The sequence below is a fragment of the Sceloporus undulatus genome, chromosome 2 (assembly GCF_019175285.1).
Source record: "Sceloporus undulatus isolate JIND9_A2432 ecotype Alabama chromosome 2, SceUnd_v1.1, whole genome shotgun sequence".
Classification (NCBI taxonomy): domain Eukaryota; kingdom Metazoa; phylum Chordata; class Lepidosauria; order Squamata; family Phrynosomatidae; genus Sceloporus; species Sceloporus undulatus.
Window position 1 is genome coordinate 20,599,066 of NC_056523.1, and position 15,482 is coordinate 20,614,547.

Consider the following 15,482-nt stretch of genomic DNA (forward strand, 5'->3'; position numbering starts at 1 on the left):
TGCCTAAGTTCACCTAGTGAGTTTCCATGGCTGGGTGGAGATTGAAAATCTCATCTCCAGAGACATAGTCCAATACTTACCACACTGGTCCCCTCCAGTTGAAAGCTACTGAAAACTACATACTGGTTACATGCAAATTGGTCCCCATATTTCGCCGTGGGCCCCAAAACATTGATGTTTGTGATACTCAGTAGCCTGGTACCATTCACCACGCAAATGATGTTTAGTCTCTCTGAGCAGAGGATTTTCAAAGCCAGAGGTAAAGTATGAAAACTGATTTTACTGATTTTACAATATGTAGTGATAACTACCTGCTTAGTTTTAAAAGAGGAAATAAATTAATGAAAGATATCAGTGATTATTAATCATGGTGCCTAGCATTATTTACTGCTTCCCGTTCCCCATTATCTCATTTATCATCTGTAAATGTCTTCCACACCAGATTTTCTGAGATATCAGAGCAGTTTGGTGCAAATAACAGGTTTTGTCCTTTGGTTATGTTTTCGCCAAAACTATAGGTGCAAGGGAGTCACGTTTGAACTTCCCGCTCTGCTTGAATCTCCAGAACTAATGAAAAAGCTCCAAAAATTAACCAAGGAGAGTGAGTCACTGCAGAAGGAACTGAAGAAATTCAGAGGTACCCAGTGTATTTGTTGTGATGGAAAATATTTTTATTTCCCCCTAAAATCAACAAGTGAATACAAGTCCAAGTCACTTTAGAACATGTTCAGTAATTAGGAAAGCAGTCCTTGAACAACAACAAAAAATCTTCAAAAGGAGATTGGATAAGGACACAGCAGAACTGGGATATATTCACAATCTCTGGTCCAACAGTGGGTTGAAGGGACACGATTTCCTGGCACACTAGTTAACACTCCAATCTCAGGATGGCTCTCTTGTCCATTTTATCACATCTCCTTTCTGGTTCCCATTATACTGCATTCCTCTACCATTCAGATGGTTATCTACTCATCTTGGCTTTGGGCAATATCTTTCTTCCCAATGACTTATCATTACAAATGAACATGTCAGTGATGTCACTTTATCCTCATGCCCACAAGCTTTGCATTTCTGTTACTATTTACACACGCGCACACGCGCGCGCACACACACACACACCTCTTTATTTATGAGCATGAATGTTCATCTATAAGCATGTCACTCCATACATCTGATTAAGTAGATATCAGTTAGTCTCAAAGGTGCTACAATATCCCTTTGCATGCTGATCCACTGACTGATTAATCATGCTAAGGTGGTGTGAATGTGATAGCTGAATTTTTATTTGTCCCTTTGTGTGCTCCGGTGCTTTAAAGAAGAAATGTGCACTCTTTGGGTGGATCATTGGGTAGATAAATAGATATGTAAAATCAGAAGGGCATTTGTTAGTATATGCACTAATGCACTATGTAGTAATGTAGTATGTACTACTATGTATGTATTATATATAGAGTCCATATGCTGTACATATACGATACTAGTTAGGACTTTTACCTACTTTCTTTCTTTCTTTTTATTAGAGACTCTGAAGGAACCAAAGTGGATAAAAGGTTAGTTTCTACAGAGTATGAGTATGTCTGAGCTAAGGTAAAGAAGAAGGGCATTCTAAAGCAATAGCCTCCTTCAATCATATAACTGCAATCTGTGGTTTGCTGTCAAACTAGAAGGAACCTTGGTTGTGACTCACATGCTCCTCTCACATTTTAGTTGTTGTTATTTCAGTTTTTAAAGGAAGGAAAGCTCTAAGACCAAAAGGGCAAGAAAAACAGGCAGAAGTCTCAAAGGTATGAAAGACATACTTAATATGAAGTTGAAGTCTTTCACAGACGGCATCTATAGTTTTCTGTGGGTTTTTTGGGCTATGTGGCTGTGTTCTAGAAGAGTTTATTCCTGATGTTTTGTTGACATCTGTGGCTGGCATCTTCAGAGAATACTGGCATGGAAATGATGTCATGCATTCTCTGAAGATGCCAGCCACAGGTGTTGGCAAAATGTCAGGAATAAACTCTTCTAGAACAAGGCCACATAGCCCCCAAAAACCAAAAGATACTTAATAGCCCAATAAACATATTCAGGGATTGCTGGCCATGCAGAAAAATACAAACAAAAAATAAAAAACCCAAAATCCACAAAGAACAGCATCTTTATTGGCCAAATGAAATATAAAAAATACATCATGCAAGCTTTTGAAGTTCCACTGGCTTCTTCATCATGGAAAAGTATATTTAAAAAATCATACAGGAGAAGAAAAGTTATGATAGTTTTTGTGGGTTTTTTGGGCTATGTGACTGTGTTCTGGATGAATTTATTCCTGGAGTTTCACCTGCATCTGTGCTTCAGAGCAGTGGTTGGCATCTTCAGAACCCTCTGAAGATACCAGCCACAGACGCAGGCAAAATGTCAGGAATAAATTATTCCAGAACACAGCCATGTGGCCCAAAACTCCCACAAAAAACTGTGGATGCCGGACATGAAAGCCTTTGACTTCACAAAAGCGATGACATTAGAATCACATGCCTATATTTTGTATCAGATGTTGTTTCTGTTGTAGGTTTTTTTTTGTTCTGGAGAGATCTTAATGAAGGCAGAGGCCTATTATTATTATTATTATTATTATAGTTTATTTATATAGCACCTAAGTTTACACAGCGCTTTACATAGTCATCAACCAAGATACGGATAAAACCTGCCTATGGCGTACAATCTAAAATCAAGCCTATTACCCCAGAATCCATCCCTCAGTCACCCCTCTTCAGCTTCTGGTATCAAATTAATAACAAAAAGGATGTTTTAGGCAGGTAGCCAAAAGGGGGCACCCCCTAGTGCAGGAAATCAGCCACATCATATTAGGAAATCCAGATGACTCGGCATGGGGGAAACCAAGGCACTTAGCCAAGATGAGATCACTCAAAATCAGCATAATCCCTTCACCAAGGAGTGTGATGGTGAGTGCTGGGCCTGGTGACTGCTTACATACAACAGGCAAAGGGAGTTTCCTTCTGGGAATTAAACTTTGAGGACATTCACACCAATTCTCTGGCCGTTTCCTTATATCTCATTCCATTCTTCTCCTAGAAAAGCCATTTAACTCCCAAAACACTGTCGCAGGACCCATTTCTTGCCATAAATATATGTGCCTAGACAACAGCAATTTGGTCTAGTTTGAAACCAGACAGAACCTTTGTTCAATTTCAACTGGACACTTCAGTAGCCAGTCACCCCACATATCACAGGCAGCTATGGAGCCATCCACATTCTGGTGGTTTAGGTAACAGGCCACTCCACTTCTTGGTCAGTAAGGACAGTAAAATTTAAACTCCATTAGCAGGAATGAAGTGACTTCTCTTGAGAGCTAGCTTGTCTCTGTCCTGTGTGAAGCCATAGGTTCCCTTCTTAGGCAGAGAACACTGAATTTCTCATGAAGCCTGTGTACTGCTACAGCTAGAAAAACATTTAGGTGCTCTATATGTAAAATTTGCCAATTATAGTCCAAATGAAAAAGCTTTATCTTTGCTGGAGGTAGAAACCTCAACAAATAGAAATCTCAAAGAATTAAGTTCCAGTACTTAGGCTCCCTCTTCTTTAGGATTGCCCTGGTGCAGCTAAACTTGGTATCTTCCAATCCAGGAAACATATTTGGGGTAGCCATGCTGGCCATGCAGCAAAATACAAGCAAATACAAATGCCACAAAATATTTAATTAGGCCAGTTATGTTTCTAGGGAACATAGGTGCTTGCCTTGAAAATATACTGAGCTCTTAAATCTCTTACGTTTCCTAAGAGGCCTTGGTAATACAGTATAGCAGTGTCTTTCCTACTTTTGTGTTTAAACATCTCTGTGAGAACTCCCACACTGGTTTGTGCTCTTTTTCTAAAGAATGTAATTTTTTTAAAAAAAATGGCAGGTATAAGAAAGAAGGTTATGCATTCTGTACAGTAACTGCTCTTGCAACTGAAATATTTTATGGCAGAAGGAGGATTTTGCATTTTGCCAGCAATATTTTGCTTTGAGAGATAGAAAAACGTAATAGTGTTATTTTGGCCTTTTAACACAGCCTTCAGGGCCTAATATCATCCTATTTGCATATACATAGGGATTTGGACTGTTGTAACTTCTTTAAGGTATTTACCTTGGCCTTAAGACTAGGGAAAGCCTGGGGATTCTGTTGGTCTACTATCCACCCCGTTGCCTAACAGACTCCCTAGCCGAGCTGAGACAACTGGTTTCAGAGCTGCTGCTGGAGTCACCTAGGCTTCTGATCCTGGGTGACCTCAACATCCCCTCGAGACCAGTTTGACAAATCTTTCAGGTGCAGCTCAGGAGTTCATGGTTACCATGACAAATATGGGCCTTTCCCAGATAGTCTCTGAGCCCACACATTGCACAGGTCATACCCTTGTTGCGGTCTTCTGTACGGAGCAGGCACATCCGCGGGCGGAAGTAGTTAACATCTCTGCATTGTCATGGGCAGATCATTTCCTAGTGAAAGTTGAGCTGAAGACCACTATTCCCCCAGTCGGGAGTGGAGGACCTATTCGTATGGTCTGCCCTCGAAGGCTGATGGAACCCAATAGGTTCCAAGAGGCCCTAGAGGGTTCAATGGCTGGCAGTGCCGACGATACTGTTGAAGCCTTGGTCAACATTTGGAACAATAATCTCACCAGGGCTATAGACAGTATTGCCCCCAAGCGTTCTTTCTAGCCCACTTCTAACCATAACCCCTGGTATACCGAAGATCTTAGGAGAATTAAGCAGGTTAAACTACGACTTGAGCGTGACTGGCAAAGATCTCGGCTCATATCTGTCAGGACACATCATAGGATTTATCTTAAATCCTATAGTGTGGCAATAGATGCAGCTAAGAAGTTAAACCACTTTTAAAGAAGCCTTCCCTTGACCCCCTGGACAGAAACAACTATAGGCCTGTCTCATTGTTACCATTTTTAGACAAGGTAATTGAGAGGGCAGTCGCTGTTCAACTCCAAGCAGTCTTGGAAGAAACGGATTTTCTAGCTCCATTTCATACCAGATTTAGGGCAGGCTACAGAGTTGAGACAGCCTTGGTTGCCTTAGTCGATGATCTCCATCTGGGCACCGACAGGGGAAGTGGGACCCTGCTGGTACTCTTGAACCTGTCACCGGCCTTTGATACCATTGACCACAGTATTCTTCTTGAACGCCTGAGAGAGCTGGGAATTGGAGGTTCTGCTTTGCAGTGGTTCCGATCCTACCTCTCAGGTAGATTCCAGATGGTGCCGCTTGGGGACAGTTATTCAACCAAGAGGGAGCTTAGGTCAGGCATTCCTCAAGGTGCGATTCTGTCCCCAATGTTGTTCAACATTTACATGAAGCCTCTGGGTGAGATCCTCCGAAGACATGAGGCGAGGTGTTATCAGTACAGTGGTACCTCGGGATACGAAATACCCAGGTTACGAAATTTTCGGGATATGAAAAAATCCCATTGGAAATAATTGTTCCGGGTTACGAATGTTTTTTCGGGTTACGAAGAAAATTTTTGGTGCTTTTCGGCGCTTTTTCGCACGAAACGCGGCTTTTCCCCATTAGCGCCTATGGCAATTCGGCTTACGAAGGCTTTTCGGGTTACGAAAGCGGCCGCGGAACAAATTAATTTCGTAACCCGAGGCACCACTGTATGCTGATGACACCCAAATATATTTCTCTATGTCTCAGACTGATGCAGTGACTAAGGATGGCATCTCTCCTCTGAATGGTGGTCTTGATGCAGTAATGAACTGGATGAGGGAAAACAAACTCAAGTTGAATCCAGATAAGACGGGGTACTTGCAATAGGGACCCCTAATCTGGGCATGGAGTTATGCCAGCCAGTTCTGGATGGAATCACAGTTCCCCTGAAAGACTCTGTTCGCAGTCTGGGGGTGCTCCTCGACTCGTGTCTCCATCTGACTGCTCAGGTGGACGTGACGGTCAGCTTCGGCTGATACGCCAGCTGCGCCCCTTCCTGGAGCAGGAAGACCTTGAAACATTGATACTTGCACTGCTAACCTCTTGGTTCGACTTTTGTAACATGCTCTACATGGGGCTTTGTGTCAAGTTCGGAAACTTCAATTGGTACAGAATATGGCAGCCAGGTTGGTTACTGGCACAACTAGATCTGCCCATATCACACCAGTTTTAAAATCCCTTCATTGGCTGCCTATTAGCTTCTGGGCAAGATACAAAGTGTTGGTTCTAACCTTTAAAGCCCTACATGGCCTGGGTCCTTCTCGTGGGAGCGCCTTCTCCTATATTATCCTCCCCACACTCTCCGCTCCGCTGGGAAGAATCTGCTTCAACCAAGAGGACTAGACTCTCGGCCTCTACTATCTCTTTACTTATTCTGTACTGAAATTCCCCTAATCTCTCCTCTGCTCCATTATCCTCAGGTTGAGCACCCTTTTCCTTTTCTGAGAAGACTGAGGCAAAGAAGGTATTGAGTAATTCTGCCTTTTCTCAGTCCCCCGTTATCATTTTACCATCTTGTCGACGCAGTGGCCCTACCATTTCCTTCTTCTTAGTTTTGCTGCAGACATATCCAAAATAGGCGTTTTTTGTTATTCTTAACCTCTCTAGCAAGCCTGAGTTCATTCTGTGGTTTAGGTTTTCTGACTTTACCCCTACACATGCCTGCTATTTCTTTTAATTCCTTTTTGTGATTTCCCCTTTTTTCCATTTTTTATACATGGTTCCGTTTAAACTTAGCTCAGTTGAAACGTTTCTTCGTCCATCCATCCTGGTTTCTTCAGGACACCTTCCATTTTTCTTCCTCACTGGAACTGTTTGACATTGTGCTTCAGTATCTCCTTTTGAGAAACTCCCATCCCATCCTGAACTCCCTTTTCTTTTAGTATTTCTGAAAGTGGGATCACACGCAATACTCTCTAAGTTTACTGAATCCGCTCTCCTAAAATCTCGGATGCATGTCTGACTATGTCCTGGCTTCTCCTTCCATTGAATAACAAACTCCAGGGCATGGTCACTTCCACCTAATGATCCCACCACTTGCACCCCATTAACCAAGTCATCCTTGTGGTTAGGATCAGATCTATAAATAGCTACCCCCTTGTGCCTCTTCCACCTTTTGGCAATGAAACTGTCTTCCAGGCAGTGAGAGAATTGCTAACCTGAGATTTTGCTGAGTTTGAATTCCCACAAAATATCAGGATAGTTGAGTCACCCATCGCTACAACATCTCTCCTTTCTGAGTGTGTAGTCATCTATTCTAAAAAGGCGTACATCCCATTCCTCCCCTCTGATTTGAGGGTCTGTAGTGGAGTCCCACCATAAACGTCTTATTGCTTTCCTTCCCTTTTAATTTTTATCCAGATGTTCTCCAGGCTTCCAGTATTGATGTCCTGGATCTCTTCACTGGTGTAAATGTCCCTGACGTATTATTATTATTATTATTATTATTATTATTATTATTATTATTATTATTATTATTATTAAATGGCTTGGGCCCAGGGTACTTGGAGGACCAGCTCTCCCCATATAATCTGCCCCGCACACTCAGGTCTGCTGGGAAAAACTTGCTGGAGGTCCCAACTGGAGGTTATGTGAGGACCTCGCAACGGGCCTTTTCAATCTCAGCCCCGAGAATATGGAATAATCTCCCTGATGAGCTCCGCTCCACCATATCTTTGGACTTGTTTAAGAAGAATCTCAAGACCTTTTTCTTTTCCCAGGCTTTCCCCCCATGAGATGTGACTTTGGTTTCCCCTCTCTATTTTGGTAACGACTCTGGCTATGTTTTTCTGGATTCCCCTACTCAGCTACTCGAGTATTAGTTTTATATGCTGTTTTATATCTTGTTTTATCTGTTTTATTGATTATTGTAATTTTATCTGGATTTGTACACCACTTTGATCTGAATTGGAAAAGTGGGATAGAAATAAACTATTATTATTATTATTATTATTATTATTATTATTATTATCATCATCCTTTATTTATAAAGCGCTGTAAATTTACACAGCACTGTACATACAATCTTTTTAGTGCTATTCCTCCTCCTCTCTTGTTTGGCCTGTTTTTCTTGAAAAGTTTATATCTCTCTATTTCTACATTCCAATGATGAGACTCATCCCACCAGGTTTCAGTGATGCCTATTATATCACATTTGCTTTGTTGTACTAAGAATTTGAGTTCATCTTGCTTATTTCCCATGCTCTGTCCATTAGTATAGAGACATCACAGACCATGGTTCCCCTTTACTTGCTGCCTGTGCAAGGTTTTTGTTGTTGTTTTTTTTGCCTCCCACTGTTGGGTCCTTGCACTATTTGTCTTGTTTCCTCTATGACAGTTTGACTATTTTCTCCAGCCCTTTTGCCTTCCTTAATATTGTCTCCCTCCCCGACGAAACTCAGTTTAAAGCCCTCCTGATCAAATTCTTGAGACTGTTGGTAAAAACATTTCTTCTTCATGGTCTCTGCGAATCATACAAATGGGTTGTACTGTCCATTGCAAGAAGTCTCTCCTCATGGAACCGCAGCCCATGATCGAAGAATCCAAATCGTTCTCGGCAGCACCATCTGCAGAGCCAGTTGGCACAGCCGCTATTTTCCTCTCCCTTCCTGGACCGTGCCAACTTGAAATCATGTGGCATGTATCCATTTCAATAAATAAATAAACAAAGGAAAGAAGGAAGGACTCACCTTTAATTAAACAAATCTAGTTTATTTACAGTGTGGACATGTGCCATGATTCTCAGAGCTTAGCTCCATGTCTTGATTGTCATGGTTGTTCTCTTCCAGAGGATGTGACACTGGACCCAGTGACAGCTCACCCTCGATTTATCGTGTCTGAAGATTTGAAAAGTGTCAGGTGGCGCTCTGTCCGTGAGGAATTGCCCTATGATGCCAGGAGATTTGACACTGTCCGCTGTGTCCTTGGCTCCCAAGGGTTCTCTTCAGGGAAGCATCACTGGATAGTGGACGTGGATCAAGGAAATTTTTGGGCTGTGGGGGCGGCCAGAGAATCTGTGAAGAGGAAAGGCCAGTTCAATATAGTTCCTGAGGAGGGAATCTGGGCTGTGGGTCTTCTCAGTGGTCAGTACAAAGTTCTAACTTCACCTCCTACTATTATAAATCAGAGTAAGCATTTGAAGAAAATCCAGATTTGTTTGGACTGGGATGGAAAAACTCTGGCATTTTTTGATTTTGAAGAAAAGAAGCGCCTTGTTCTCTTTTCATCACTCACTTTTAAGTCAGAGAAAATATATCCTTTTTTCCGAGTTGGTGATATTAATACTGTCCTTTGTCTATGTTAAACTTTTTGTCACTGTCAAGAAAGACCTGAGCCTTATTTATCACACTGTTATAGTTATATAATATTATAGCACAATTATTCCACTTTAGTTATAGTGAGTTATTCCACTTTAGCTACCACAGTTCCATCATGTGAAATCCTGGGACTGGCACTTTAAGTAAGGGCATTTGAAATTCTCAGCCAAGGCACTCCAATGTCTTGCCAGACTAAAGACCTCAGGATTTCTTAGGATGGAACCATGGCAGTTAAAGTGGAATAATAGCACTATAGCTGGGCAGTGTGAACAGGCCCCTAGTCATGAAGCTCAGAACCAAAACACTCCAACACAGCAGTAGTGTGCGCAGAACTCACTTTTGTCTAGTATAATCTGGCATAATCTAGGTATTTGATTTTCTCCTTGAAACACTGTAAAGGACATTTCTTAAAGGCATAGTTTAGATTCCTATAAATTAATTCTCTACCTATGACATGGTCTTTTAAAATCCAAATAGTAATTTTTGCTGAATTTCAAGGCCCAACAACTATACTAAACTAGTTCCAGTTTTTAACAAAAGTTTTATTATCTTCCTCATAGGTGGGGTTTTGGTACTGTGGTACATATAAGCACTCTTCATGCATATGACAAGGTTTATTTATTTTAAATTACTGCCTCCCTCAGGAAATACAAAAGAGGTGCAATCAGACAACCATCTTTTAGGCATTTTATTATGAAATGCGGGGTTTGAAAACTATACATATACCCTCCCACCATTCACAAGAGACATAGAATCATAGAGTTAGAAGGGCCATCCAGTCCAACCCTCTGTCATGCAGGAACTCACAATCAAAGCACCCTCCCCCAACAGATGGCAATCCAGCCTCTGTTTAAAAACCTCCAAAGGCGACTCCACCACTCTCCTAGGGAGTATGTTTCACTGTCAAATAGCTCTGACCATCAGGAGGTTCCTCCTGAGATTTAAGTGGAATCTCTTTTCCTGTAGTTTGAATCCACTGTTCCTTGTACTAGTGTCTGGAGCCATGGAAAAGAAGCCTGTTCCCTCTTTGATATGACATCCCTTCAGATACTTAAAGAAGACCATCATGTTCCCTCTTAACCTTCTTTTCATCAGGCTAAACATTTTCAGCTTCCTAAGCTGCTCCTCATAAGAAGACATGGCTTCCAGACTTTTCACCATTTTGTCTAGATATGTTCCAGCTTGTTAACATCCTTTTTGAACCATAGTGCCTAGAATTGGACACAGTATTCCAGGGGAGGCCTGCCCAAAGCAGAATACAGTGGTACTACCACTTCCCTTGACCTAGACACTATAGTCGTGTTGATGCAACCAAGAATCACCCTAGCTGTCTTAGCTGCCGCATTACGCTACTGACTCATGTTCAGCTTGTGGTCTACTAAGATTCCTAGATCCCTTTCACATGAACTGTTGTCTAGCCAGACGTCCCCCATCCTATAATCTGAGTGTTCCATTTTTAATGCTTAGGTGTAGGACCTAACAAATTTCTCCCTATTGAAATTCATCTTGTTAGCTTTAGCCAGCCCTCTAAACTGTCAAGGTCATTTTAAATTTTAATCTTCTCCTCTGATGATTTAGTAACCTTTCCCAGTTTGGTATCATCTGCAAATTTAATCAGCGTGCTCTCCATTCCTTCCTCCAAATCACAGATAAAAATGTTAAATAGGACAGGGCCCAGTACAGATCCCTGTGACACTCCACTAGTCACCTCTCTCAAGGTGAAGAGAAGCCATTGCTGAGCACCCTTTGGGTTTGGTCAGTCAGCCAATTACAAATTCACCTAACATTAGCATTGTCTACCCTACATTTTATTAGCTTGTTTGCCAAAATATCATGAACAACTTTGTTAGAAACCTTACTGAAATCAACATATGCTACATCCACAGCATTCACTTCATCTATCGGCTGTAACTCTTATAAAAAGAAAAAAAAAAAGAAATCAGATTAGTCTGGCATGACTTGCTTTTGAGAAACCTATGTTGACAGTTAGTGATGACAGCATTGTAATCTAAATAATTACAAACCGTCTGCTTAATGATCTGCTGTAGAATCTTTCCAGGTATTGATGTTATGTGTATTTTGCAATTGAATGTTTGTGCCCAGATACTGTACTACTATTATTGTAAGATATAGCCAATAATCACAGCAGAATGTAGTCATCTTATCAAACTTTAACAGAGACTTCAGAGATGAGAAAGTTTTGCAGAAAAGTGGTATTATTTAAACACTGTAAATACAAAAATTAAAGTGGATCCATTTTCAGTTGAGTACTGCTTTAGCTATGGTACCTTATACTCTTCTGTATTGTGGGAAAAAATTCAATGCTTTAAATGTAAAGAATAAAATTAATTCAAGGACAGTGAAGAAAGGGAATAGGTAGAAAATCAATGCATTTGAGATGTGGGCTGGAGAAGAGGGCTGAGGCAGCCCATGGACAGCCAAAAGGTCAAACAAAGGGGTCCGAGAGGCAGATCAAGCCAGAAAACCTCTTTGGAAGCCAAGGTGCCAAACGAGTGGTCATACGTCGGTCACATCATGAGAACGAAGGACTCTGAAAAACAACACATAATTCTGGGAAAAGTAGAGGGAGGTAGAAGAGAGGAAGGCCACATGCAAAGATGGATGGCTCTTTCAGAGTTATGGGCTTGATGGGGTACTGGCAGGAATTAGAGCAAGCAGTGGAGGAGAGGGGTCTTGGAGGATTTCTCAGTCCATAGAATCTCAAACTGGATTTTTCTGCTGGGTGTTTTGACCCAGATTGAATGTGTTGCAGCTTCGCTGTGGTCATTATATTTGTATATGTTTTATGTTTCAACAGTAGTCCTGCCTTGCACTTTCTTCCTAGTCTTCGTTAGTTAAGTTTATTCCGTTGTGAGGTTTCTGCTAAGAATGATGGTGTTGTCTGAGTAATCATTAGATGGTTAATATTCCTTCCTCCTGTTTTCATGACAGTCGTCCCTTCTTATCCACAGATTTTGTTTTTATTCATGGGTTCAAGCATCCATGAAAAATAGTTTTATTTAAAAAAAAGGTATACATTCCAAATAGCAAACCTTGAATTTTTGCTGTTTTAGATAAGGGCACCATTTTGCGTGTCATTAGATTTAAATGTGAGGTTTCTTTAGCAGCCATGGAATTTTTGGTATCCACAGGGGTCCTTGAACAAACCCCAGTGATAACAAGACCCACTGTATTAATATCGTCTGTGTTAGATTGTGTAAATTCCTTCCACCTATTTTCACAATATACAAGCCAACACGGTCGCTGCAACTACTAATCAACAGCAACCACCCACACAGGGGTCAGGATTTGAAGGGTTAAACACAGCCACATGGAAATGCTTTGATGTATGTGTGTGTGTGTGTTGGCCATGAGCCATCAGCAGGAGTGCAGCTGATCTAGCACGCTGAAGCTCATTGTGTCAAGGACTCAGTGTCCAAGTGCACATAGCCATGATGATGGATGAAACTGTGGTCTGATTGCAGAGGAGACACATGCATGGCTACACACCTAACTCACCTGGGTTTGGAGACAAACATGGTCTGGAGACTATATAAGCCCAGGGTGCAAGTGTGTGGGTGTGGGTTTGAATTTAGGAGTTGGATTGGTATGGTGTGGAGTTGTTTTAGAGATCGAGTTTTTGTATTATACACTGTTAAGAAGAGCACTTTGGGACGTTTGTTTTCTCTAGTGGTTTATCAGAAGAAGCTGACAGGCATCGGTTTGCTGGTGCCCCTCGAGTTCCTGCATTGCTGCAGTTCCCGGGAAGGCATCCAGTTGCTTGTCATCCCAACTTGGACTTTGGATCCCATGCTTCGGCTCTGAAATGTGCAGCTCTGCTCCAAGGGTCTGGCTAACCCCAGGAACTCATTTGAGTTGCTGACAAGGTTGTTGGACCCAGCAGTTGTGCTGACAACAGGCCCATGTTTATACACTTTGTCCCATGCTATGATCAATCTCACACAGGTGGTTTGCAATAGTCCTCTTGCATCAGGTCACATGCCTCATGTTGCTTTGTCCCATCCTGGGCTTGTAATATACATGGTTCTTGTTTATCCCCTGGGATAACATTCCAGAGACCTGCGTAGATACCAAAATTGTGATGCTCAACCTATTATACAATGGGATGTAAAATGGTGTCCCTTCTATAAAAAGGCAAAATCAAAGTTTGCTTTTTGGAATTTATATATATTAATATATTTGCAAGCCGTGGGTCTTCAATCCTGGATTCAAAAATGCAGTGTATAAGGAGGGCTGACTGTATGTAGGGGTTTGCATATTGGGGCCGGAACCTCCACACCGGGAAAATGTAGGAACACACAAAAAGTGTCCACATTTGAAAATTCCTGTCCTACATTTTCATCTCGATCGCGGCGGGGAGCGGAGCCAAGTGGCGAGGGAAAGCCTCCACTAAGGAGCTGTTTTTTCCCTCCCCGACTGGGCCCCGGGCCTCGCCGCGATCGAGGCCAGGTCGGGGCCTCGCCTCATTCCTGGCCCCCGCGGGGACCAGGAGGAGGGCGAGGAGCCGGCGGCGATGGCGTGGGGCTTGTGCCTCCTTTGGCCCTGCGAGGCCAGGAAGGAGGGAGGAGGCTGCAGGGAGGCGGGGAGGTTGGCCCGGCAGCTGCGCCCAAGAGGCGCTGCCGCCCTGCACTCTTCCGCCCCAGGCCCGCTGCCGCTCCTTTTCCTCTGCGCGGCCAGTGCCGCGGTGGGTAGGAGGAGGGCAGTGAGGCCCCAGGGTTTGCCTATCAACCCCGCTGCAACGGGCTTTTCCCGGTTTTTGGCTCACCCATGCCGTGACCGAGGAAAAAAAAAGCAGGTGCCCACAAAACCGGGAAAAACCCGGTTGCAGCCAGTTTGGACCCTAACTGTATGGTGTGATGAGGACACTCCGTTCACATACCATGCTGCAGGCCTCTTATTGGTGTTTGCATCATCCAACATCCATAGTCTATACATTAATTTCAATTCCATTTTTACATACACTGACACAGGCGAGTTGTTGAGTGGCAAGTCCCTTCTGACTTGTACGGCAGCCTACAGACAACTATTGCAAGTTTTCTTGGCAAGTTTCTCAGGAAGGGGGGTTGCCAGGGCGTCCTCTTGATTGTAAGAACTAGCAAATGCTGTCCCCAGGTATACTCATAACTGGCTCTGATATTGAACAGATTAAGTCATTTAGTGAAGAATGGAGACACAACGGGCTATGAAACTTTTTGCAGAAAGATCCTGGGTGCAACTCAAAAAGAACATATACATATACAGCCACAGTTTTTTAAATCAGGCAGGCATTTAAAATCACAACAGTGTGGCTTGTATATGGGGTAGTAGGTTTTTTAAAGATGTATATGTGGTAACCTTCCGTAGGTTTTAATCTTAGATGTGGCTCCATTTTATATGTTTCAACTGGTTATTTTAACTGTTTTTACATTGTGTTTTAAGGTGTTTTATCTTGAGCGCTTGGGTCGTTTGTGGCAGAAAGGTGGAATAAAATGAACAAATAAGTAATAATAAATAAATATACAATAACCAGCTCCAAGTCAAAAACCATTTAATAGGGCATTTTACCCAAAGTTCCAGTCAAATATTTCTCCAAAACAATATTTTTAATAACAGTTTCAAAACTTGGCTTTTATCACCAAATAGCTTCCCCATTCTAGAGATTAGGACTTCTGGGGTTAACTATCTTTGCAGTTAACACTCCCAAGTAACCAACATTTTCTTGGCTATCTCTAATCCCCTCTTGCACCGGATGTCCTCAAACAATGAACAGACCTTGAAATTTTGATTAAGACACACCCCATAGTGTTTAACATATATGAACTTTTAATAATTTATAAACTTTTTAAAATCTTATAGAATATATATATATATATATATATATGTTGTAATTGCATATATTATAATATTATACATACTATGTTTTGTGCATGTAACATCACAACATATGTATGTATAATGATATAATATATTCAAGTATATATTTATTTTATTCTATGTTCATATGTTATATATTATATACAGATGGTTAAGAATGTTGTTTATATATATATATTTGAGAGAAAAAAAAAAAGCACAACGTAACATATCTGTTATTACCCTATATTAGCACACTTAAAACTATAAAAGTTTGACACATCTTTTTTCCTCAACCCTTATCACAGGCATTTATGGTCTTATTTTAT

At 41.7% G+C, this 15,482-nt stretch overlaps 1 protein-coding gene across 1 annotated transcript in view; it reads left to right on the forward strand.

The window, feature by feature from the left end:
• The window catches only part of LOC121924014 (E3 ubiquitin-protein ligase TRIM7-like), a 16,420-nt gene extending 5,968 nt beyond the window's left edge, over window positions 1-10,452 (forward strand). Inside the window, exons 2-4 of the mRNA XM_042455066.1 lie at window positions 519-637; window positions 1,521-1,550; window positions 8,773-10,452. Of these exons, the coding sequence (XP_042311000.1) occupies window positions 571-637; window positions 1,521-1,550; window positions 8,773-9,287 (612 nt within the window). The 5' untranslated portion in view covers window positions 519-570 and the 3' untranslated portion in view covers window positions 9,288-10,452. The remainder of the gene's footprint in view (window positions 1-518; window positions 638-1,520; window positions 1,551-8,772) is intronic.
• The last annotated feature ends 5,030 nt before the right edge of the window (window positions 10,453-15,482 follow it).